General features: G+C 47.3%; 2 protein-coding genes across 15 annotated transcripts in view; one reads left to right on the top strand and one right to left on the bottom strand.

Moving 5' to 3' along the window:
• The window catches only part of LOC130294476 (uncharacterized), a 96,744-nt gene that overhangs the window by 10,256 nt on the left and 62,891 nt on the right, over window positions 1-23,597 (bottom strand). For 9 of the 14 annotated variants that reach the window (XR_008848512.1, XM_056544326.1, XM_056544331.1 and 6 more), the window contains 2 exons: window positions 13,390-13,514; window positions 10,538-10,758 (listed from right to left, as the gene is read on the bottom strand). The gene's annotated coding sequence lies outside the window, so the exon portion shown is untranslated. Of the gene's footprint in view, window positions 1-10,537; window positions 10,759-13,389; window positions 13,515-15,362; window positions 15,415-23,597 lie in introns of those variants that run through there. The other 5 variants (XM_056544330.1, XM_056544336.1, XM_056544337.1 and 2 more) reach the window with 2 other exon arrangements.
• On the top strand, window positions 1,286-12,514 carry TMEM82 (transmembrane protein 82). Its single transcript, XM_056544323.1, has 6 exons — window positions 1,286-2,696; window positions 4,863-4,935; window positions 5,364-5,538; window positions 7,598-8,006; window positions 10,584-10,771; window positions 12,229-12,514. The coding sequence occupies exons 1-6, from the start codon at window positions 2,420-2,422 to the stop codon at window positions 12,289-12,291; spliced, it is 1,185 nt and encodes a 394-aa protein (XP_056400298.1). The 5' UTR covers window positions 1,286-2,419; the 3' UTR covers window positions 12,292-12,514.

Here is a 23,597-nt window from a genome sequence, read left to right as displayed (position 1 = left end):
CCCCCTAATAATGAAGTCCTCCACTACCAGCACCTGCCTGTCCCCCTAATAATGAAGTCCTCCACTACCAACACCTGTCTGTCCCCCTAATAATGAAGTCCTCCACTACCAGCACCTGTCTGTCCCCCTAATAATGAAGTCCTCCACTACCAACACCTGTCTGTCCCCCTAATAATAAAGTCCTCCACTACCAGCACCTGTCTGTCCCCCTAATAATGAAGTCCTCCACTACCAGCACCTGTCTGTCCCCCAATAAAGAAGTCACCAGAAAGCGAGGCCTGGACACCGGAGAAGATGTGGAAGACGCCGGAGGATCCCGAAGAAGACGCCGGAGCAGCGGGACGGCATCGGGAGCCCCTGGGACAGCATCGGGAGCGGTGAGGACGCATTTTTTACATTGCACGAATCCCTCAACATACAATGGATTCGACAAACGATGGGTCGTTTGGAACGAATTACCATGGTATGTTGAGGGATCACTGTAATGAAGTCCTCCATTACCAGCACCTGTCTGTCCTGCCCTGTGCTCCTCCTTACTGGAGCAGACTCCCAGCTGCCGGTCACAGACAGAGTTTTGCTGCAGCATCGCAAACTCTGAATTGACATCCCCCTCATCTGCCAACTGGGCACACTCCTTGGGGTGAGCCAGATCAGGACTAGCCTCCCTGACAATTGTCCCTTTACCCCTCCAGATCAGGACTAGCCTCCCAGACAATTGTCCCTCTACCCCTCCAGATCAGGGCTAGCCTCCCTGATCCTCAGCCCTCTACCCTTCCAGATCAGGGCTAGCCTCCCTGACCCTCATCCCTCTACCCCTCCAGATCAGGGTTAGCCACCCTGACCCTCATTCCTCTACCCCTCCAGATCAGGACTAGCCTCCCAGACAATTGTCCCATTACCCCTCCAGATCAGGACTAGCCTCCCTGACCCTCATCCTTCTACCCCTCCAGATCAGGATTAGCCTCCCTGACCCTCATCCTTCTACCCCTCCAGATCAGGATTAGCCTCCCTGACCCTCATCCCTCTAACCCTCCAGATCAGGATTAGCCTCCCTGACCCTCATCCCTCTAACCCTCCAGATCAGGATTAGCCTCCCTGACCCTCATCCCTCTAACCCTCCAGATCAGGATTAGCCTCCCTGACCCTCATCCTTCTACCCCTCCAGATCAGGATTAGCCTCCCTGACCCTCATCCCTCTAACCCTCCAGATCAGGATTAGCCTCCCTGACCCTCATCCCTCTAACCCTCCAGATCAGGATTAGCCTCCCTGACCCTCATCCCTCTAACCCTCCAGATCAGGATTAGCCTCCCTGACCCTCATCCCTCTAACCCTCCAGATCAGGACTAGCCTCCCTGACCCTCATCCCTCTAACCCTCCAGATCAGGATTAGCCTCCCTGACCCTCATCCTTCTAACCCTCCAGATCAGGACTAGCCTCCCTGACCCTCATCCCTCAACCCCTCCAGATAAGGCCTAGGCTCCCTGACCCTTGTGTGTTTCACAGTTTGGAGACAACTGGTGTTTCCCAACCAGGGTGCCCCCAGCTTCGGCTGTCCAGGCATGCTGGGAGTTGTAGTTCTGCAACAGCTGTAGGCACCCTGGTTGGGAAACACTGGTATAGACTATAGTCCAGTGGTCTCCAAACTGTGGACCACCAGATCTATAATCATTGCTGGGTCTGACCTCAGCCCCTTACTATCCCTGACCCCGGCCTTGTCCTATCACCAGCAAATATTTACTTGCAGAAATCCCCCATGGAGGAGCCTCCTCCACACCCACCTGGTCAGGGACCTGCTGATCCCAGCATTAACCCCGCAGTCACCGAGATCTCTTGGTGGCAGACTCCTATGTCATGGAGCAGACTGTACAATACAATGCATGTTAATGGGGTTCATGCTGTGTTTCTTCCAAAAACGGCGCCACCCTTGTCCTCAGGTTGTGTGTGGTATTTCAGTTCAGTTCCACTGAAGTAAATGGAGCCAAGTTGTAATACCACACAGCCTGAGGACAAGAGTGGCGCTGTTCTTGGAAGAAATCAGCAGTTTTTATATTCCTGAATAGTGTTGAGCACGAATATTCCTAATGCTAATTTTTATTGCGAATATCGGCACTTCGCAATATTGACAAATGTTTTTTTTTGTTATGTCAAATACAAATTTTTATGCAGATTTTCCATGCAAATAAACATAGCGAATATGCAAATAATTGTCAATATATTTGCGAAATATCGCGAATTCGAATATGCCCCTGCTGCTCATCACTGATTCCTGAATAACCTCTTACATTGGGTGTAAACTCTTTAGTGCCCTCAGTAGTCATCTGTCCATCCTGAAATGGCTGATAACTGAGGACAACAGACTGTCTCAACCGCTTTAAGCTTTACCATAGATGGCTGATAACAGGGAACAAAAGACTGTACATGGAAGGTGGCTGTGGGTCAATGTTCCTTGTGTTACTATATTTGCAGGTGCGGGCCAAAGGCCGGGGCCCTCAGGGCAGAGGGTTCCTGGGGAGGAGCGTGGGCCTGCGGGGGTTAATGTTTTTAGCTGGCAGGACTCACACTGACCTTTATACTCTCATCCAGCAGACAGGGAAGAGCTGGGATCCGATCACCATGGGGCTCCTCTCCTATGTGGCCTCCTTCCTGCCGGCCGTGCCCTGGAGCTTGTGGGGTAGTGTGGACTCCTTCCTACAAGGTGAGACCAGGGGCCACATACTAACCCCTTCCTCCCCAGAGCTACCACACCGCACATAGGATTATATACCACCTGTGTGATCTCTGTATATAACATCACATAGAGCGTTGTGTCCTCTGTATATTCCACCTGTGTGATCTCTGTATATAACATCACATAGAGTTGTGTCCTCTGTATATACCACCTGTGTGATCTCTGTATATAACATCACATAGAGATTTGTGTCCTCTGTATATACCACCTGTGTGATCTCTGTATATAACATCACATAGAGTTGTGTCCTCTGTATATTCCACCTGTGTGATCTCTGTATATAACATCACATAGAGTTGTGTCCTCTGTATATACCACATGTGTGATCTCTGTATATAACATCACATAGAGTTGTGTCCTCTGTATATACCACCTGTGTGATCTCTGTATATAACATCACATAGAGTTGTGTCCTCTGTATATACCACATGTGTGATCTCTGTATATAACATCACATAGAGCGTTGTGTCCTCTGTATATACCACATGTGTGATCTCTGTATATAACATCACATAGAGTTGTGTCCTCTGTATATACCACCTGTGTGATCTCTGTATATAACATCACATAGAGATTTGTGTCCTCTGTATATACCACCTGTGTGATCTCTGTATATAACATCACATAGAGTTGTGTCCTCTGTATATTCCACCTGTGTGATCTCTGTATATAACATCACATAGAGTTGTGTCCTCTGTATATTCCACCTGTGTGATCTCTGTATATAACATCACATAGAGAGTTGTGTCCTCTGTATATACCACATGTGTGATCTCTGTATATAACATCACATAAAGGGTGGTGTCCTCTGTATATTCCACCTGTGTGATCTCTGTATATAACATCACATAGAGTTGTGTCCTCTGTATATAACATCACATAGAGAGTTGTGTCCTCTGTATATACCACCTGTGTGATCTCTGTATATAACATCACATAGAGTTGTGTCCTCTGTATATTCCACCTGTGTGATCTCTGTATATAACATCACATAGAGTTGTGTCCTCTGTATATAACATCACATAGAGAGTTGTGTCCTCTGTATATACCACCTGTGTGATCTCTGTATATAACATCACATAGAGTTGTGTCCTCTGTATATTCCACCTGTGTTATTTCTGTATATAACATCACATAGAGAGTTGTGTCCTCTGTATATACCACATGTGTGATCTCTGTATATAACATCACATAGAGCGTTGTGTCCTCTGATATTCCACCTGTGTAATCTCTGTATAACATCACATAGAGCGTTGTGTCCCCTGTATATGCCGCCTGTGTGTCCCCTGTATATGCCGCCTGTGTGTCCCCTGTATATGCCGCCTGTGTGTCCCCTGTATATGCCGCCTGTGTGTCCCCTGTATATGCCGCCTGTGTGTCCCCTGTGTATATGCCGCCTGTGTGTCCCCTGTGTATATGCCGCCTGTGTGTCCCCTGTATATGCCGCCTGTGTGTCCCCTGTGTATATGCAGCCTGTGTGTCCCCTGTGTATATGCAGCCTGTGTGTCCCCTGTGTATATGCAGCCTTTGTGTCCCCTGTGTATATGCAGCCTTTGTGTCCCCTGTGTATATGCAGCCTGTGTGTCCCCTGTGTATATGCAGCCTTTGTGTCCCCTGTGTATATGCAGCCTTTGTGTCCCCTGTGTATATGCAGCCTGTGTGTCCCCTGTGTATATGCAGCCTGTGTGTCCCCTGTGTATATGCAGCCTGTGTGTCCCCTGTGTATATGCAGCCTGTGTGTCCCCTGTGTATATGCAGCCTGTGTGTCCCCTGTGTATATGCAGCCTTTGTGTCCCCTGTGTATATGCAGCCTTTGTGTCCCCTGTGTATATGCAGCCTTTGTGTCCCCTGTGTATATACCGCCCGCGTGTCCCCTGTGTATATACCGCCCGCGTGTCCCCTGTGTATATACCGCCCGCGTGTCCCCTGTGTATATACCGCCCGCGTGTCCCCTGTGTATATACCGCCCGCGTGTCCCCTGTGTATATACCGCCCGCGTGTCCCCTGTGTATATACCGCCCGCGTGTCCCCTGTGTATATACCGCCCGCGTGTCCCCTGTGTATATACCGCCCGCGTGTCCCCTGTGTATATACCGCCCGCGTGATCTCTGTATATTTTGTCTGTTCCCTCAGGTCTGGTTGGAGCCTGCGCTGTGTCTGTTCTTTACAACTTCATGAAGGTTCATCTGTACATCATGTGTCTGAAGTAAGAACCGTGCAAACCAGTAACTACACTGATAGATCACTAACTAGTATTCACTACTAACTATACCAGTGTGCCTCCAGCTGTTGCAAAACTAGAACTCCCAGCATGCCCAGACAGCCGAAGGCTGTCTGGGCATGCTGGGAGTTCTAGTTTTGCAACAGCTGGAGGCACACTGGTTGGGAAACATTGAACTATACTGATAGAGACTGTCAAATATACCAATAGAGACCGCTAACTAGTACTCACAGCTAACTGCACTGATAGAGACTGCTGACTAGTACTCTCTACACCAGTGTTTCTCAGCCAGGGTGTCTCCACAAACTACAACTCCCAGCATGGCCGGACAGCCACAGGCTGTAACATCTGGAGGCCCCCGGGTTGGGAAACCCTGGTCTACACTATAGTGACCATCTTGTTCTCGCCTGCAGTGATCCTGACCGACAGAAGGCGGCGGCACAGCTCAGCTCCTCATCTCGCCTCCGTGAGCTCCTCCATCTCCTGCTCGTCACCTTCATCTACTCCCTGCTGGGGCCGCGGGTCGGTGCTCTGGTGGTTCTGGAGTTTTCCCTCCGTGCGGTCTCCATGATTTTGTCTCTACAGAAGGTTTGTATAAGAGGATGACGTCACCTATGGATGTTTACGTTGCAGCTATTTTTCAGGTGTTCGAGTAGTTTTTGAGGAGCCGTATTAGTCCAGTGATGCGGATGCAAAATCATAGAATGTTGCTGTGGTAGAATCTTGTAAAACCTTTTTTTTAATTGGACTAATTATTATTACAAGATTCTGCAACATGATATCATTTTACATCCAGAGGTGTTTGACAAATTTCTGCCCCTTTCACCTTTTTCCTGTGTCCTATGTTGAGGCCTCAGATCTGATAATAAAATATGGAGCAGCTGTAAATCCTCAGGTTTATTCTCCCTTGTGCGGATCCTTAACCTCACGTCTTATCCCTGTGCGGATCCTTAACCTCACATCTTATCCCTGTGCGGATCCTTAATCTCACGTCTTATCCCTGTGCGGATCCTTAACCTCACATCTTATCCCTGTGCGGATCCTTAATCTCACGTCTTATCCCTGTGCGGATCCTTAACCTCACGTCTTATCCCTGTGCGGATCCTTAACCTCACGTCTTGTGCCTGTGCGGATCCTTAACCTCACGTCTTGTGCCTGTGCGGATCCTTAACCTCACGTCTTGTGCCTGTGCGGATCCTTAACCTCACGTCTTGTGCCTGTGCGGATCCTTAACCTCACGTCTTATCCCTGTGCGGATCCTTAACCTCACGTCTTGTGCCTGTGCGGATCCTTAACCTCACGTCTTGTGCCTGTGCGGATCCTTAACCTCACGTCTTGTGCCTGTGCGGATCCTTAACCTCACGTCTTGTGCCTGTGCGGATCCTTAACCTCACGTCTTGTGCCTGTGCGGATCCTTAACCTCACGTCTTGTGCCTGTGCGGATCCTTAACCTCACGTCTTGTGCCTGTGCGGATCCTTAACCTCACGTCTTATACCTGTGCGGATCCTTAACCTCACGTCTTATGCCTGTGCGGATCCTTAACCTCACGTCTTATACCTGTGCGGATCCTTAACCTCACGTCTTGTGCCTGTGCGGATCCTTAACCTCACGTCTTGTGCCTGTGCGGATCCTTAACCTCACGTCTTGTGCCTGTGCGGATCCTTAACCTCACGTCTTGTGCCTGTGCGGATCCTTAACCTCACGTCTTGTGCCTGTGCGGATCCTTAACCTCACGTCTTGTGCCTGTGCGGATCCTTAACCTCACGTCTTGTGCCTGTGCGGATCCTTAACCTCACGTCTTGTGCCTGTGCGGATCCTTAACCTCACGTCTTATACCTGTGCGGATCCTTAACCTCACGTCTTATGCCTGTGCGGATCCTTAACCTCACGTCTTATACCTGTGCGGATCCTTAACCTCACGTCTTGTGCCTGTGCGGATCCTTAACCTCGCGTCTTGTGCCTGTGCGGACCCTTAACCTCACGTCTTGTGCCTGTGCGGATCCTTACCTCACGTCTTGTGCCTGTGCGGATCTAGGCCTCATGACCTTGTCCCCAGTTGTTCTTCCTTGGGCTCCATGGCCTTGCCCCTGGTTGTCTCTTCTTGGACACTTTTGATAGGTAGTAACCACTCCATACCATAAAGGACCCACATGACCAGCCCTTTTGGAGATGATCTGACTTCGTTGTGTACACATCACAATGCGGCTCTTATTCTTGCTCATTTTTCCTTCTCCAAACAACATAGAAAAAAGGGTATGCAGTACCACTATCCTAGAAGGCCTTTGTTACTTCTTTACTGATCCACCAAATTCCAACACAAAGAATTGCAACATCATGGGCAGACGCCAGCAGAAAGTAAAAGGTATCAGCCGTTTCGAGCCACTTGCCAATCTATCCCTGATAGGCGCCATTGTCAACACCTAGACCATGTTATAACTTCACCTCATGTCTACCTACATAGGATACTTTATTTTATGTCTCTATATAGTTATAAACAATTATTTGTTCCTTCCTTTTCACTTTTTATAGTATTCTCCCCCAACAGAAAATCAGCAGACTTGTGAATGCTGCTCTGGAGGCGGATGACATATAAGTCATGATGTAACTCTGGATCAGTTATCTGGATTTTTGTATTTGTCTCCACAGGGCGGTCAGAGTTCACAGCTCTTTCTCCTCTGTCAGTTCTCCCTGGGATGTGGAATCACCTGCAGCCTGGATTACCTGCATGAAGGGGCCCCTCACCGCACCTGGAACCTGCTGCTGGCGGTGGGGCTGTCTGGGCTGATCGTGTGGCAGACGAGGAGGATGTGCCGGCACGTGGCAATAATGTATCAGCTGCACAGTAGTAAGCGCTATTGTGGGGTTTGCCTGTCGCTGCTGGCCTGCTGGCGTGACATCCCTGCTCTGCTGTGCCGGGCACTGAAGGTGGCATTTCTTGTGTCTGATCTTGCCGCGGTGGCTGTGATTAACCGCGATTTCCTCAGTACGGCAGAGGCTGTGAGATTCTGGACCCCGCTGACCATCTGCTACACACTGCTGGTGATATACATGCAAGGTGAGGACGGCCATGATCTTTTCACTTATACATAAAGTCCTGGAGGCTCTTCCTGTTCTGTGTTTCAAAAAAATGGGTAACAACTAGTATGGCCGTTTTAGCCCGCAGAGGGGTTGTCGTAGCTTCTCCACCACTGGAACAACAAATCTGATTGTGCCATGATAGAAAATATATCCCTCTAAATGTGTTTATGGCGTCATCACTACATCGTGTGGCAGAGAGAATCCTCAATCACTACATCGTGTGGCACAACCAAAGAATATACTCATGTTTCATCTATATCTTTGTGCTAGCAGTGTGCTGCTGTATTCTCCTGTTGCTACATCGTGTGGCAGAGACTTCCATCGTCTAACTGCTCTTACAGTAAAGAATCTCTGTCTGTGATGATGGTGGAACCTTCTTTCCTCTAGACCAGTCTTTCCCAACAAGGGTGTCTCCAGCTGTTGCAAAACTACAACTCCCAGCATGCCTGGACAGCCTTTAGGCTGTCCAGGCATGCTGGGAGTTGTAGTTTTGCAACAGCTGGAGGCACCCTGGTTGGGAAAGACAGCTCTAGAAGCAGAGGATGCATGGTTACCGTCCTAGATACATAAAGATCACTAGAAAGATCTCTGTCCTGTCCGTTCATATATTTGTACATTGTGATCAGATCCCCCTAAGACGTCTTTTCTCTAAACTAAATAACCCCAAGTGATAACCTGTCTGGTCCTGTAATCCTCCCCCCCCCCCCCCCCTTCCCAATACCATTAATTATGTTTGTCGCCTCCTCTGCACCCTCTCCAGTCCTGCCATGTCCTTCTTATATACAGGTGCCCAAAATTGGACACAATACTCCATATGTGGCCTGACTAATGATTTTATATGACCAATGATTTATTTGATTTAAACTATGCCTTTGTCAATTTATATCAGTCCGGGCATGCTGAGAGTTGTAGTTTTACAACATCTGGAGGCACCCTGGTTGTTAAAACACATAACTTTTACATTTATTCACATTAAACATTTGCCATGTCTGTGCCCTGCTCCTCTACCTTCCCTCAGATCCCTCTGTAATATATTATGTACTCCTCCTCTGTGGTAATCACTTTACCCAGTTTAGTGTCATCAGCAAATATTGAAATTCTCCTCTTTAATCCCTCTACAAGGCTATTAAAGGAGAACTTCAGCAAAAAATAATAAGGGGATAAGTAGCTAATCGGGTGGTCCCAGCAGTCAGACCAACTGCGATCAGCTACTTATCCTGTGGATAGGGGGATAATTAATTTTTTGCCAAAGTTCTCCTTTGATAAGGATATTGAAAATAAGTGGACCCAGTACTGCCCCCTGTGGTTCACACTTGTAATTGTGACTAGAGATGAGCGAACTTGTCTTTTCCTGCATAAATGAGTTCAGCTTACAAGTAGGGATCGACCGATATCGGTTTTTTAGGGCCGATACCGATAATCGGTGCAGGTTAGGGCCGATAGCCGATAACTTATACCGATATTTCGGTATAAGTTATCGGCTATTTAACCCCCTGCAACACCGCTGCAGATCATTGATTTAAAGCGGGCGCTTTAAATCAATGATCTGCAGTGGCTTTTGCGGGGCCATAGGCCGCCGCCGCCACCACCCGCTTCTCTCCCCTACCTGTCAGGGTGGTCCGGGCCATCCATCCATCGTTCCTGTAGTGTCCGGGGGCGTTCCGGGTGGAGGGTGGTCCGGTCCGGGCTGTCCTTCTTCTCCGGCGGGCCTCTTCTCCACTCCGGGCAGGCTCCGGCCTAGTACGCTGCATAGACGTCGCTGCGCAGTGACGCCCGTGCGCAGCGACGCACCTGATGTAGCGGCGTCTATGCAGCATACTAGGCCGGAGCCTGCCCGGAGTGGAGAAGAGGCCCGCCGGAGAAGAAGGACAGCCCGGACCGGACCACCCTCCACCCGGAACGCCCCCGGACACTACATGAAGGAAGGATGGCCTGGACCACCCCCATTACGGGTAAGTTTAATTTTTTTATTCACTCGGAGGGTGGGGGAGGGGCCCGACCGGTATAGCGGTATGGGAAAAAATCCACACCGGTATACCGCCTAGCATCACGGTGGGGGGTGCGACGCGGTGCGGTGGGTCGGAGGTGCGGTGCGGCGGGTCGAGGGGGTGGCGGTGGCGGGGCGGGGCATTATCGGCAAGATAATTGCCGATACCGATAATGCCCAAAATCGTGATTATCGGCCGATAATATCGGCCAAACCGATAATCGGTCGATCCCTACTTACAAGTGCTCCCGTGGGCTGGAAAAGGTGGATACAGTCCTAGGAGACTCTTTCCTAGGAATGTATCCACCTTTCCAGCCCACCGGAGCACCTGAAGGCTGAACTAATTTACGCAGGAAAAGTCATCAACTGCCGAGCTGAGAAGTTCGTGACGAATCGAATTTACTGTAAGTTCGCTCATCTCTAGTTGTGACCCAATTGGATTATGATCCATTGATCCCCACCCTCCACTTCCTATCATTGAGCCAGTTACCAACACATTTACATACTGTAAAAGGTTTTACCTGTATTTGTCATGTGTTCATGCTCGTGCTGTGTCTTGTCTTGCAGAAGAGCAGCACCAGAACCCCACGGAGCAGATGGCTTACCAGACAGTGTTTGTTCGCATGGGGGGTCTCCTGATCCTGATGATGACGGTGGGGAGGTGGGCCGATATTCTACACATTGTCCTCTCGCTGGTCGGGGAGCTGTGGTGCTTGGTCCATGCCGGGGTCATGCTGGACATCTGCAGAAAGGAGGTGAGATGACAATGATGTCCCCACGACAGCTTTATTCCTTGGGTCAATGCGATTCCAGCGACAACAATATATAGGTTATATATTTTGGCGCAACAGAAGGAAAATGTTTTGTGTTGCCGCATTTTAAGATATTATTATGTTCAATATAGACATAAACAGTTCCACTGATATAGGAATCTGTCAGTTCATAACATAGGCCAGGGTTTCCCAGCCAGGGTGCCTTCAGCTGTTGCAAAACTACAACTCCCAGCATGCTTGAAATAGATTGCCATATGCACTGACCTCCTAGGCTTCAGATCATTGAATGCAGCAAAAGCTACAAGGAGCTTTAATTTCTAACCAAAAGAAAAAAATTTTTTAAAAGTTTCGGCAGCTCCGTCCTCCTGTTATTATAGGAGAACTCAGGCCAAATAAAATTACCTTTTTTATATAGCTACACATCTTAAAATAATTTAACTTTTGTAATGTACAAGTGTAATCTTTGCTGAGTACATACCCTGTTTCTCTCAGCTTGTTCCAGGAGTTCTTAGTAAACATGATGAATGTCGGGCACCACTTTGCACATGTCATTTGGAACCTCACACTCAATTCTCCTCAGCTCAGACAGCCAGCACTACAGTCTACAGCAGTGGTCTTCAACCTGCGGACCTCCAGATGTTGTAAAACTACAACTCCCAGCATGCCCGGACAGCCATCGGCTGTCCGGGCATGCTGGGAGTTGTAGTTTTACAACATCTAGAGGTCCGCAGGTTGAAGACCACTGGTCTACAGTGTGCAGTGTGTGATTGTCCCTGATTGGCTGAGGGACACACACACACACACACACACCCCTCTCATTTATATTCACTGCTTCCCTAACCATGTGACCTGCTCAGCTCCCTCAGGGCAGCTCACACAAGAACAAGTGCAAGAGCTTATGACCTGTGTAGTCAAAGGCTATTTATTGGGGGTTTGGGGGTCCTATTTTGAAACAAATCAGCTGGTATGCCTTGTGGAGTCATAAAAATGCTACAAAAAAAAAAAAAAAATATATATATATATATATTAATAGTATAAAACACTGCAGAAACTGTGCTATATAAAGAATTACCGTATAATTACTGGATTAATGAGGTTGTTGACTGCTGTAAGTAGATTTTACTTGTAATTTCCATGTGTGGACACTAGATGGCAGCACAAAGCCACACTCCAGTACATTGATGCATCAAGCACCTGGGGGCCCCAGTGTAACCTCTTCATTCTGGTATGGAAATTTCTCTAAGATCCTTGTTCCCATATTCTGCCCACTATTTCCTCATAGATTGTAAGCTCTTGTGATCAGGATCCTCACTCCTCTTGTGATGTCAGATTATTATCTATACTCTTAGAATTGTAAAGTGCTATGGAATATGTTGGTGCTATAAAAATAAATCATATTATTAAGATGCATTTTTTTTTTCTTTTTATCTTTTCTCTAGGATTATTCTTCAAGACTATCGCCCTCCAGAACACTGAAGTCAGAGACCACCCTAGAGGGATGAGAGTCCCCTGATCCTGAGTGACTGTATGAAACCGCCATGATTGGGAAAAATGCTGACTTATGGTGTATGGTGGATTGTATGATGCGCGAGATGATGTAAGACCCCGTACTTTGCGGAGTGTGTGCGATGCTGGCGCCCCCTGATGATGTGGTGAGGATGCTGGCGCCCCCTGATGATGTGGTGAGGATGATGGCGCCCCCTGATGATGTGATGAGGATGATGGCGCCCCCTGATGATGTGGTGAGGATGATGGCGCCCCCTGATGATGTGGTGAGGATGATGGCGCCCCCTGATGATGTGATGAGGATGATGGCGCCCCCTGATGATGTGGTGAGGATGATGGCGCCCCCTGATGATGTGGTGAGGATGATGGCGCCCCCTGATGATGTGATGAGGATGATGGCGCCCCCTGATGATGTGGTGAGGATGATGGCGCCCCCTGATGATGTGATGAGGATGATGGCGCCCCCTGATGATGTGGTGAGGATGATGGCGCCCCCTGATGATGTGGTGAGGATGATGGCGCCCCCTGATGATGTGGTGAGGATGATGGCGCCCCCTGATGATGTGGTGAGGATGATGGCGCCCCCTGATGATGTGATGAGGATGATGGCGCCCCCTGATGATGTGATGAGGACGATGGCGCCCCCTGATGCCTGTGGTGCTAAACAAATCACAGACAAATCCCTGGGCCGTGAACGTTCTGCCGCTTTCTAAAAGACTTTGCTTTTCATTCAGACTCCAGACTGATAGATGTTACCTGCACTGATACATTGTAACAAAAACTATCAAGCCAGGACAAAGATTTGTTCCACTACTGAAAGAGGATTGTTAGACTAGATCAATGTTTTCCAATCAGGGTTCCTACAGCTGTTGCAAAACTACAACTATCAGCATGCCCGGACAGCCGAAGGCTGTCCGGGCATGCTGGGAGTTGTAGTTTTGCAACAGCTGGAGGCCCCCTGGTTGGGAAACACTGGACTAGGTAAAACTGTAACAAAGCCTTAAGTCTAAGTCAATGTAGTTGAAGCTGTAGTTGGAGTTTCCATATGAAGTGAAACGCGTTGCATCTTGGGAATAAACCACTTTCCATTTTACCTGGTCTTATGCTGAGTCTATCCTGCGCTCGTGGAGCCAGCATCCTGTTTGAAGCCATATCTCTCCTTGGAATGTAGTTTTCCAGGCTTCCAAAGTTTACAATTCACTGACAGAAAGCAGAGATCCTGTAAATGGTGCAAAACTGAAAAACGGGGTATATATTTTTTTTTTCACTTTTGTACCGTCCACCATTAATTACTATTATTTTAAGCATATTTAGGTAAACAAGTAAATAAAAATGCTGCTGTATCTAAGCCTATGATGTGTGATACTGTCTGTCTAAACCTATTGTGTGTAATTGTTTCCTGGGCTGCTGTATCTAAGCTTATAGGGGGAGCGGTGCAGTTGCCCATAGAAACCAATCAGATCGCTGCTTTCATTTATCAGAAGCCTCTTTAAAAATGAAAGAAGCAATCTGGTTGCTATGGGCAACTGTACCACTCTTCCTCTAGATAGGTTTTGATAAATCTCCCCCACAATGTGTGATACTGTAGCTAAGCTGCTGTATCTAAGCTTCTCATGTCATTTGGTTGTATTCATCGTAGCGGTTGAACGGTAGTTCTTGAGATAGCGTGCAGTTTACCTTTTGAATTGCTGCGGCTCTGCCGCCAGCTCCGTTGTGTCTTCTTAAAGGGGAACTCTGCCCCTAGACATCTTATCCCATATCCAAAGGATAGGGGATAAAGATGTCTGATCATGGGGGTCCCGTTACCCCCATTTCTCAGCTGCACAGAAGGAGGATCGCTCTGTGGCTGATGACGGGCGATGCAGGGGACAGAGTATCCTGACGTCACGGCCCGCCCCTCAATGTAAGTCTATGGGAGGGGCTGTGGTGGCCGTCACGCCCCCTCCCATAGACTTGCATTGAGGGGGCAGGCCGTGATGTCACAAGGGGCGGAGCCATGACGTTACGATACTCCGTCCCCTGCATCACCAGCCACAGAGCAATCCTCGCTCTGTGCAGCTGAGAAACGAGAGTCCCCAGCGGCGGGACCCCCGCAATCAGACATTTTATCTCCTATCCTTTGGCTAGGGGATAAGATGTCTAGGGGCGGAGTACCCCTTTAAGGCCAGGTTCACACTACGAAATTCCGTCTAGAGATTCCAAATGCGGGCAGCGCCGACATTGCTGTCTCCATAGAGGTGGAACATTTGCCTCTGAAATTCCATAGTGTGCACTGTGCAGCAGAATTCCCATGCTGCACCGGAATTTACCACCGAAATTCCTAAGTGAAATTCCATAGTGTGAACCCGGCCTAAAAGTGCAAAGCAGTGGGCGTTTTTGTGCCACCATGGAACCCCATGACTGTCAGTATACGTGTCCTGTACCAGCCTAGAACCCCATGACTGTCAGTATACGTGTCCTGTACCAGCCTAAAACTCCAAGACTGTCAGTATACGTGTCCTGTACCAGCCTAGAACCCCATGACTGTCAGTATACGTGTCCTGTACCAGCCTAGAACCCCATGACTGTCAGTATACGTGTCCTGTACCAGCCTAGAACCCCATGACTGTCAGTATACGTGTCCTGTACCAGCCTAGAACCCCATGACTGTCAGTATACGTGTCCTGTACCAGCCTAGAACCCCATGACTGTCAGTATACGTGTCCTGTACCAGCCTAGAACTCCATTACTGTCAGTATACGTGTCCTGTACCAGCCTAAAACTCCATGACTGTCAGTATGTGTCCTGTACCAGCCTAGAACCCCATGCCTGTTGACATACATGGACTGTACCAGCCTAGAACCCACATTACTTTTAGTATTCGTGTCCTCTGCCAGCCTAGAACTCCATGCATGTAGTTCTACATTGACTGTAATAACATGTTGGTATACATAGAATGTATAAACCTAGAACCCCACGACTGCCAGTATATGTGCCCTGTACCAGCCTAGAACCCTATGTATGTTGACATACATGAATGTACCAGCCTAGAACCCCATGACTGTTGGTATACATGGACTGTACCAACCTAGAATCCCGACTGTCAGTATATAGGTCCTCTACCAGCCTAGAACCACATGCCTGTTGTTCCACAAACTTTATCAACCTACAGTAAAACCAAATAAACGTTGGTATACATGGAATGTGCCAACCTAGAACCCCATGATTGTCAGTATACATGTCCTGTACCTGTCTAGAACCCCCCCTTGACTGTCAGTATACGTGGACTGTACCAACCTTGAATGCCATACCGTTGGTATACATGAAGTGTACCACACTAGAACCCCATGCCCCTCAGTATACATGGTCTGTCCCATCCTAGAACTCCACGACTGTCATTATACCGATCTGCACCAACCTAGAACCCCATGATTGTCAGTATATGTGGACTGTACCAACCTAAAACCCAATACCATGGTAATCATAGAAATCCCATGATTGTCAGTAAACATGTACTGTACCAGCCTAGAATCCCATGACTGTCAGTATACATGGAGTGTACCAACCTGGAACCCCATGCCAGTCGATGCATCCTAGACCCCCATGGCTATATACATGACACAATAGATTATACATGAGTGTGACTGTATAGTGCACAAGCTCTTGTGTCTGGGCTCACATCTGGGAACAAGAGCCGGAGCTCAGTAATCAGGCAGGAATCCAGCTGAGGAAGTGACTGATTTGTTACATTAACCCTTTCTGTGCCTGTTGGGCCCTTGTTTATATACAGATATCCAAAGTGACTCCCTGGGGCTGAAAGGGTAAAGGAACGTGAGCAGAAACTGGATCCATCTCAGGGAGGCGCTCGGCTGTGTGGCATGTCATGGCAGAGCCCACAGGTTACATCACACCATGTGCCCCACGATAACGCTGTGTGTATATGTATGTATGTATATATATATATATAAATATCTCAATACACACTACACAGGGGGTGACCGCCCCGTGCTCTGCTCCCCACCTATTTCTGGGCGCCAGGCTTCATTCCTCCTGACGGGTTTTACATCTGGCGCAAATTATCAACCTGCGAGGACTCCGACCTCCTGCCGCAGGAAATGGCGATGTTGTGAGAGGCCGACTGGATATATGACACCAGCAGAAGGGGGTACGGAGACAAAACACAGATGTGAGACGTACGAACGAAATGCAGGATAAACCCGGAGTAATACAAGCGAACAAAAGGTCCCCAGATACCAGTGTTTCTCAACCAGGGCGCCTCTAGCTTTGTCAAAACTACAGTTTGTAGGACTCCAGGTTTGTATTTGACCCAAAAAAGTTTACCCTGGTTTCACCGGACCACAGGACATGGCTCCAGTAATCCATGTCCTTACTTTGCTTGTCTTCAGCAAACTGTTTGAAGTCTTTGGTTATTCATCATGTTTAGAAGAGGCTTCCTTCTGGGATGACAGCCATGCAGACCAGTTTCATGCAGTGTGTGGCGTATGGTCTGAACACTGACAGCCTGACCCCCCATCCCTTCAACCTCTGCGACAATGCTGGCAGCTTGCATACGTCTATTTCCCAAAGGCAACCTCTGGATATGACGCTGAGCATGTGCACTCAACTTCTTTGGTCGACCATGGCAAGGCCTGTTCTGAGTGGTACCTGTCCTGTAAAACTGCTGTATGGTTTTGCCCTCCGTGCTGCAGCTTAGTTCAGGGTCTTGACAATCTTCTTATTGCCAAGGCCTTTATGTAGACCTACAATTCTTTTTTTCAGATCCTTTTTTCAAACTTTTTTTTTTCTCCAGAGATTTCTTTGCCATGAGGGGCCATGTTGAACTTCCAGTGACTAAGTATTAGAGAGTGGGAGAGCAATAAGCCCAGATTTAAGACACATGACACTGGGGAGGGAAAATGACTAATTGGGCCCAACTTGGACATTTTCACTTAGGGGTATACTCCCTTTTGAAATAAATATATGGATTTTGGTCTCAAGATCATGGATATTATATATATTTCAATAAAATAATATTGGCATGTACCATACAAGTAAATATAGAGAGGGATACAGTATAAAATACAATAGATTCGCTTCTCAAATTATAGCCAGATATTTATATTTAATATTCAATAGAAACATGAAACCCTGGCAACTCACCGACTCTTCTCAAATATTCTTTATTGACGTAAAATACTCACATACAGGTACCTATTGGGGAGGATACATACCGTGGGGATATAAAGTAGTGCTGGGCGGTATACCGGTATGAACCGGATACCATTTTTTTTCCTTCCACGGTATGGATTTTTGCCTATACCGCTATACCGGTCGGGCCCCTCCCCCACCCTCCAGATGAATTGTAGAGCCCAGCGTCCCCGTGAGCACGATCAATCCCCACCGCTAGCGGGATCCATGCGCCCACTAGCGGTGTCACAAGAATGCCTCCCGCGAGCTCGATCGCTACCATCACCGCTAGCGGGGTCCCTGTGCCCACTAGCGGTGTCACAAGAATGCCGAGCGCGGCTCTGTTCCCCGCCCCTGTCAGCTCTCAGGGTACGGGAACAGATTTAAAAGCCTCGCGCGTGGCTAACGTAGTACTGCGCAGGCGCAGCACTACGCAAATAGCGTAGGGCTAACGTAGGCAGCGCTAGGAGCCTAGCGTTAGCCCTATGCTATTTGCGTAGTACTGCTGTGCGCGAGGCTTTTAAATCTGTTCCGTACCCTGAAAGCTGACAGGGGCGGGGAACAGAGCAGCGCTCTGCATTCTTGTGACACCGCTAGTGGGCACAAGGATCCCGCTCGCGGGGTTGGTGAGGTGGCACAGGCAGTAATACCGTGATACCGCGATAATAAAAAAAAAAAAATCTGTGATATTCATTTTAGGCCATACCGCCCAGCACTAGTACAAAGGCGACAGCAGCAGTCGATGTTTCGCACGGGTTACGTGCTTCGTCTGGCCTAGGCCAGACGAAGCACGTAACCAGTGTGAAACATCGTCTGCTGCTGTCGCCTTTGTACCCCCTCCCCCCCGGTATGTGTCCTCACCAATAGTTAACTGTATGTGAGTATTTTACATCAGTAAAGAAGATTTGAGAAGAGTCAGTGAGTTGCCAGCGTTTCATGTTTCTATTGAATATTGCTTTCATCTGGTTGCCAAGCTAGAGCACCACCACATCTTGTTGTGTGAATAGTACTCCCACATTGCAATTGATTTCCCATAATGCACAGAGCTAGCAGTGCCGGTCCTATCTCGCTTTCTTGGAATTTTTTTTATATTTACCTACGGAGATCTTGAAACGCGTCCAGCCTATACCTAAATATATGTATAATCATATACTGCTGCTTTGATATTGGCTATATTGATGGTCAGTACCCTGTCAATCAAACAAGTTCCTATCTGGATACACGAGGACACCGCAACTACTCATCCCCGCTACATCACCTGTGCCCGCTTCACAAGAAGCTTCCATCAGGACAGCCGCTGGCAGAACGATTTCTGCACGTATCTCCGTCCAGAGCGGCGCGCTGTCGGCTTATCACAGCATAATCCAGTGTGAGTTGCGCAGACAACTCCTAGGACCAGTGCCAAGCGTAGCCTCACTAACCTGCTTTCTCCTGAGCTATGAACACTACCGGGATAGTTGAGAGGTGCAGCGCACCATTTGACTTTCGTTATCTTGCTGTATATACGGAGGAGTGAGTAGCTAATTCATTCTATTAAAGGGGTACTCCGCACCCCTAGACATCTTATTCCCTATCCAAAGGATAGGGGTTAAGATGTCAGTTCACCGGGGTCCCGCTGCTGGGGACCCCCGGGATCTCGGCTGCAGCACCCACCTGTACGGCTTCCACCTTACACCGGCAATGCTGGAGGCTTCAGATCCCAACCACAATGGCGGACGAGCGTGACGTCACGACTTCGCCCCGTGTGACGTCACGCCCCGCCCCCTCAATACAAGTCTATGGGAGGTACGTCACGCCCTCTCCCATAGACTTGCATTGAGGGGGCGGGGCATGACGTCATCCTTTGGATAGGGGATAAGATGTCTAGGGGTGCGGAGTACCCCTTTAAGGATCTACGTGCAATACTTTAGTATCTACAACAGCATCTGCACTACCATAAGATTACAATATGCATATGAGTGATTAACTACTACGGCGACTACAAGTCCCAAACTACATTTACTTTCCACCAACTACAAGGCGCACAATGCCTTTCTAATCATCTGTGAATATCACTATGCACTTTTGATCACTAGCAGCAGTATTGTTATATTCTTTTTTTATTATTATTTTAATAATTTTACTGTCAGTAGCAGGAGGGTGGTCACAAGGGCCCTGTGACATACCAAAGGGAATTTTACTATATAAATTTACTATAATAAATGTCTGCCTTTAATTTGAGAAGCGAATCTATTGTATTTTATACTGTATTTCTCTCCTTATTTACTTGTCTGGTACATGCCAATATTATTTTACTGAAATAGCTATAATATCCATGATCTTGAGCCCCAAATCCATATATTTATTTCTAGAGTGTCTGGACACCGTGGGTATAGGTGTCAGTTGGGCGTCTCAGGGCTTTGTGGTGACTAGTCTGACAAGAGCCTCTCCGATTTTATCTATATGTGTACTCACTTTTGTTGCAAAAGTTTAGACATTAATGGCATTTGTTGAGTTATTTTAAGGGGGGAGAACATTAAAAGATAGAATAAAATATTTACAAAAATGTGAGGGGTGGACAAACTTATAGGAGATGCTCTATCTCATATCTATCTATCTCATATCTATCTATCTATCTATCTATCTTTCTCATATCTATCTATCTCATATCTCATATCTATCTATCTATCTCATATCTATCTATCTATCTATCTATCTCATATCTATTTATCTCATATCTATCTATCTCATATCTGTCTATCTATCTCATCTCTATCTAATATCTATCTATCTCATATCTGTCTATCTATCTCTCTCATATCTATCTATCTATTTCATATCTATCTATCTATCTCATATCTATCTATCTCATATCTATCTATCTATCTATCTTTCTCATATCTATCTATCTCATATCTATCTATCTATCTCATATCTATCTATCTCATATCTATCTATCTATCTCATATCTGTCTATCTATCTATCTCATATCTATCTATCTATCTCATCTCTATCTATCTAATATCTATCTATCTCATATCTGTCTATCTATCTCTCTCATATCTATCTATCTATTTCATATCTATCTATCTATCTCATATCTATCTATCTATCTATCTATCTATCTATCTATCTATCTCATATCTATCTATCTATCTCATATCTATCTATCTATCTATCTATCTCATATCTATCTATCTCATATCTATCTATCTATCTATCTCATATCTATCTATCTATCTATCTATCTCATATCTATCTATCTCATATCTATCTATCTATTTATCTCATATCTATCTATCTAAGGGGTAAACTCATTTATGGCAGATACTATATAAAAAAAAAATATATATATATGGGGTGGACTGACTTATGGGGATATTATTTGTTTTATACTAATAAGAACGATGGGGTAGTATAGATGAGTGAGGATAGTATCACATATCTTTCTCACTGGATGGTTGGCACTTGTCTGGCAGGGAAAGTGCTGTATCAGGCTGGGTAGGCGTTGGCAAGAGGGCGCCCCAGGCTGTTCCCGCGCCTCTGGAATGTGCTGGGAAAAGTGTCTGGACAGAGCTGAGTCAGGAGGATTCGGAACCCAGAAGGTTCCTGCACGTTCACTTCTCCGCTTATAGAATCATCCTATAGTCCCCGGCTGATAACAGAGAATAGCGTGCACTCACCTGTCCTACAGTCACCTCTCCCCAGCCTAAAATGGCTGATAACAGAGAATAGCGTGCACTCACCTGTCCTACAGTCACCTCTCCCCAGCCTAAAATGGCTGATAAGAGACCAATAGTGCACACTCACCTGTCCTACAGTCACCTCTCCCCAGCCTCAAATGGCTGATAACAGAGAATAGCGTGCACTCACCTGTCCTACAGTCACCTCTCCACAGCCTAATACGGCAGATAACAGAGAATAGCGTGCACTCACCTGTCCTACAGTCACCTCTCCACAGCCTAATACGGCAGATAACAGAGAATAGCGTGCACTCACCTGTCCTACAGTCACCTCTCCACAGCCTAATACGGCAGATAACAGAGAATAGCGTGCACTCACCTGTCCTACAGTCACCTCTCCACAGCCTAATACGGCAGATAACAGAGAATAGCGTGCACTCACCTGTCCTACAGTCACCTCTCCACAGCCTAATACGGCAGATAACAGAGAATAGCGTGCACTCACCTGTCCTACAGTCACCTCTCCACAGCCTAAAACGGCAGATAACAGAGAATAGCGTGCACTCACCTGTCCTACAGTCACCTCTCCACAGCCTAAAATGGCTAATAACAGAGAATAGCGTGCACTCACCTGTCCTACAGTCACCTCTCCACAGCCTAAAATGGCTGGTAACAGAAAACAATAGCCTGCAGAGGGTCACTGACCATATACAACCACCTATACCCTGAGGTATATAATATAGGCAGGGGGTCACCGACTGTACACAGTCCACTATACCCTGAGGTATATAATATAGACAGGGGGTCACTGACTGTATACAGCCCCCTATACCCTGAGGTATATAATATAGGCAGGGGGTCACTGCCTGTATACAGCCCCCTATACCCTGAGGTATATAATATAGACAGGGGGTCACTGACTGTATACAGCCCCCTATACCCTGAGGTATATAATATAGGCAGGGGGTCACTGACTGTATACAGCCCCCTATACCCTGAGGTATATAATATAGACAGGGGGTCACTGACTGTATACAGCCCCCTATACCCTGAGGTATATAATATAGGCAGGGGGTCACTGACTGTATACAGCCCCCTATACCCTGAGGTATATAATATAGACAGGAGGTCACTGACTGTATACAGCCCCCTATACCCTGAGGTTTATAATATAGACAGGAGGTCACTGACTGTATACAGCCCCCTATACCCTGAGATTTATAATATAGACAGGAGGTCACTGACTGTATACAGCCCCCTATACCCTGAGGTATATAATATAGACAGGGGGGGGGGTCACTGACTGTATACAGCCCCCTATACCCTGAGGTACATAATATAGACAGGAGGTCACTGACTGTATACAGCCCCCTATACCCTGAGGTATATAATATAGACAGGAGGTCACTGACTGTATACAGCCCCCTATAGCCTGAGGTATATAATATAGACAGGGGGGGGGGGGTCACTGACTGTATACAGCCCCCTATACCCTGAGGTACATAATATAGACAGGAGGTCACTGACTGTATACAGCCCCCTATACCCTGAGGTATATAATATAGACAGGAGGTCACTGACTGTATACAGCCCCCTATAGCCTGAGGTATATAATATAGACAGGGGGTCACTGACTGTATACAGCCCCCTATACCCTGAGGTATATAATATAGGCAGGAGGTCACTGACTGTATACAGCCCCCTATACCCTGAGGTATATAATATAGGCAGGAGGTCACTGACCGTATACAGCCCCCTATACCCTGAGGTATATAATATAGACAGGGGGTCACTGACTGTATACAGCCCCCTATACCCTGAGGTTTAAAATATAGACAGGGGGTCACTGACCGTATACAGCCCCCTATACCCTGAGGTATATAATATAGACAGGAGGTCACTGACTGTATACAGCCCCCTATACCCTGAGGTATATAATATAGACAGGGGGTCACTGACTGTATACAGCCCCCTATACCCTGAGGTTTAAAATATAGACAGGGGGTCACTGACCGTATACAGCCCCCTATACCCTGAGGTATATAATATAGACAGGGGGTCACTGACTGTATACAGCCCCCTATACCCTGAGGTTTATAATATAGACAGGGGGTCACTGACTGTATACAGCCCCCTATACCCTGAAGTATATAATATAGGCAGGAGGTCACTGACTGTATACAGCCCCCTATACCCTGAGGTATATAATATAGACAGGGGGTCACTGACTGTATACAGCCCCCTATACCCTGAGGTATATAATATAGACAGGGGGTCACTGACTGTATACAGCCCCCTATACCCTGAGGTATATAATATAGACAGGAGGTCACTGACTGTATACAGTCCCCTATACCCTGAGGTATATAATATAGACAGGAGGTCACTGACCGTATACAGCCCCCTATACCCTGAGGTATATAATATAGACAGGGGGGGGGGGGTCACTGACTGTATACAGCCCCTATACCCT

Source organism: Hyla sarda, chromosome 10, assembly GCF_029499605.1.
Source record: "Hyla sarda isolate aHylSar1 chromosome 10, aHylSar1.hap1, whole genome shotgun sequence".
NCBI lineage: Eukaryota > Metazoa > Chordata > Amphibia > Anura > Hylidae > Hyla > Hyla sarda.
This window is presented reverse-complemented; position numbering and strand designations above follow the sequence as displayed.

What these genes read in the sequence shown, in the direction of transcription:
- TMEM82 (XM_056544323.1), top strand. Translation starts at nt 2,420, where the DNA reads ATGGAAGGTGGCTGTGGGTCAATGTTCCTTGTGTTACTATATTTGCAG. An exon ending in CTGTACATCATGTGTCTGAA is followed by an intron (nt 4,936 to 5,363) that starts GTAAGAACCGTG and finishes TCTCGCCTGCAG; the next exon opens with TGATCCTGACCGACAGAAGG. An exon ending in TGATTTTGTCTCTACAGAAG is followed by an intron (nt 5,539 to 7,597) that starts GTTTGTATAAGA and finishes TTGTCTCCACAG; the next exon opens with GGCGGTCAGAGTTCACAGCT.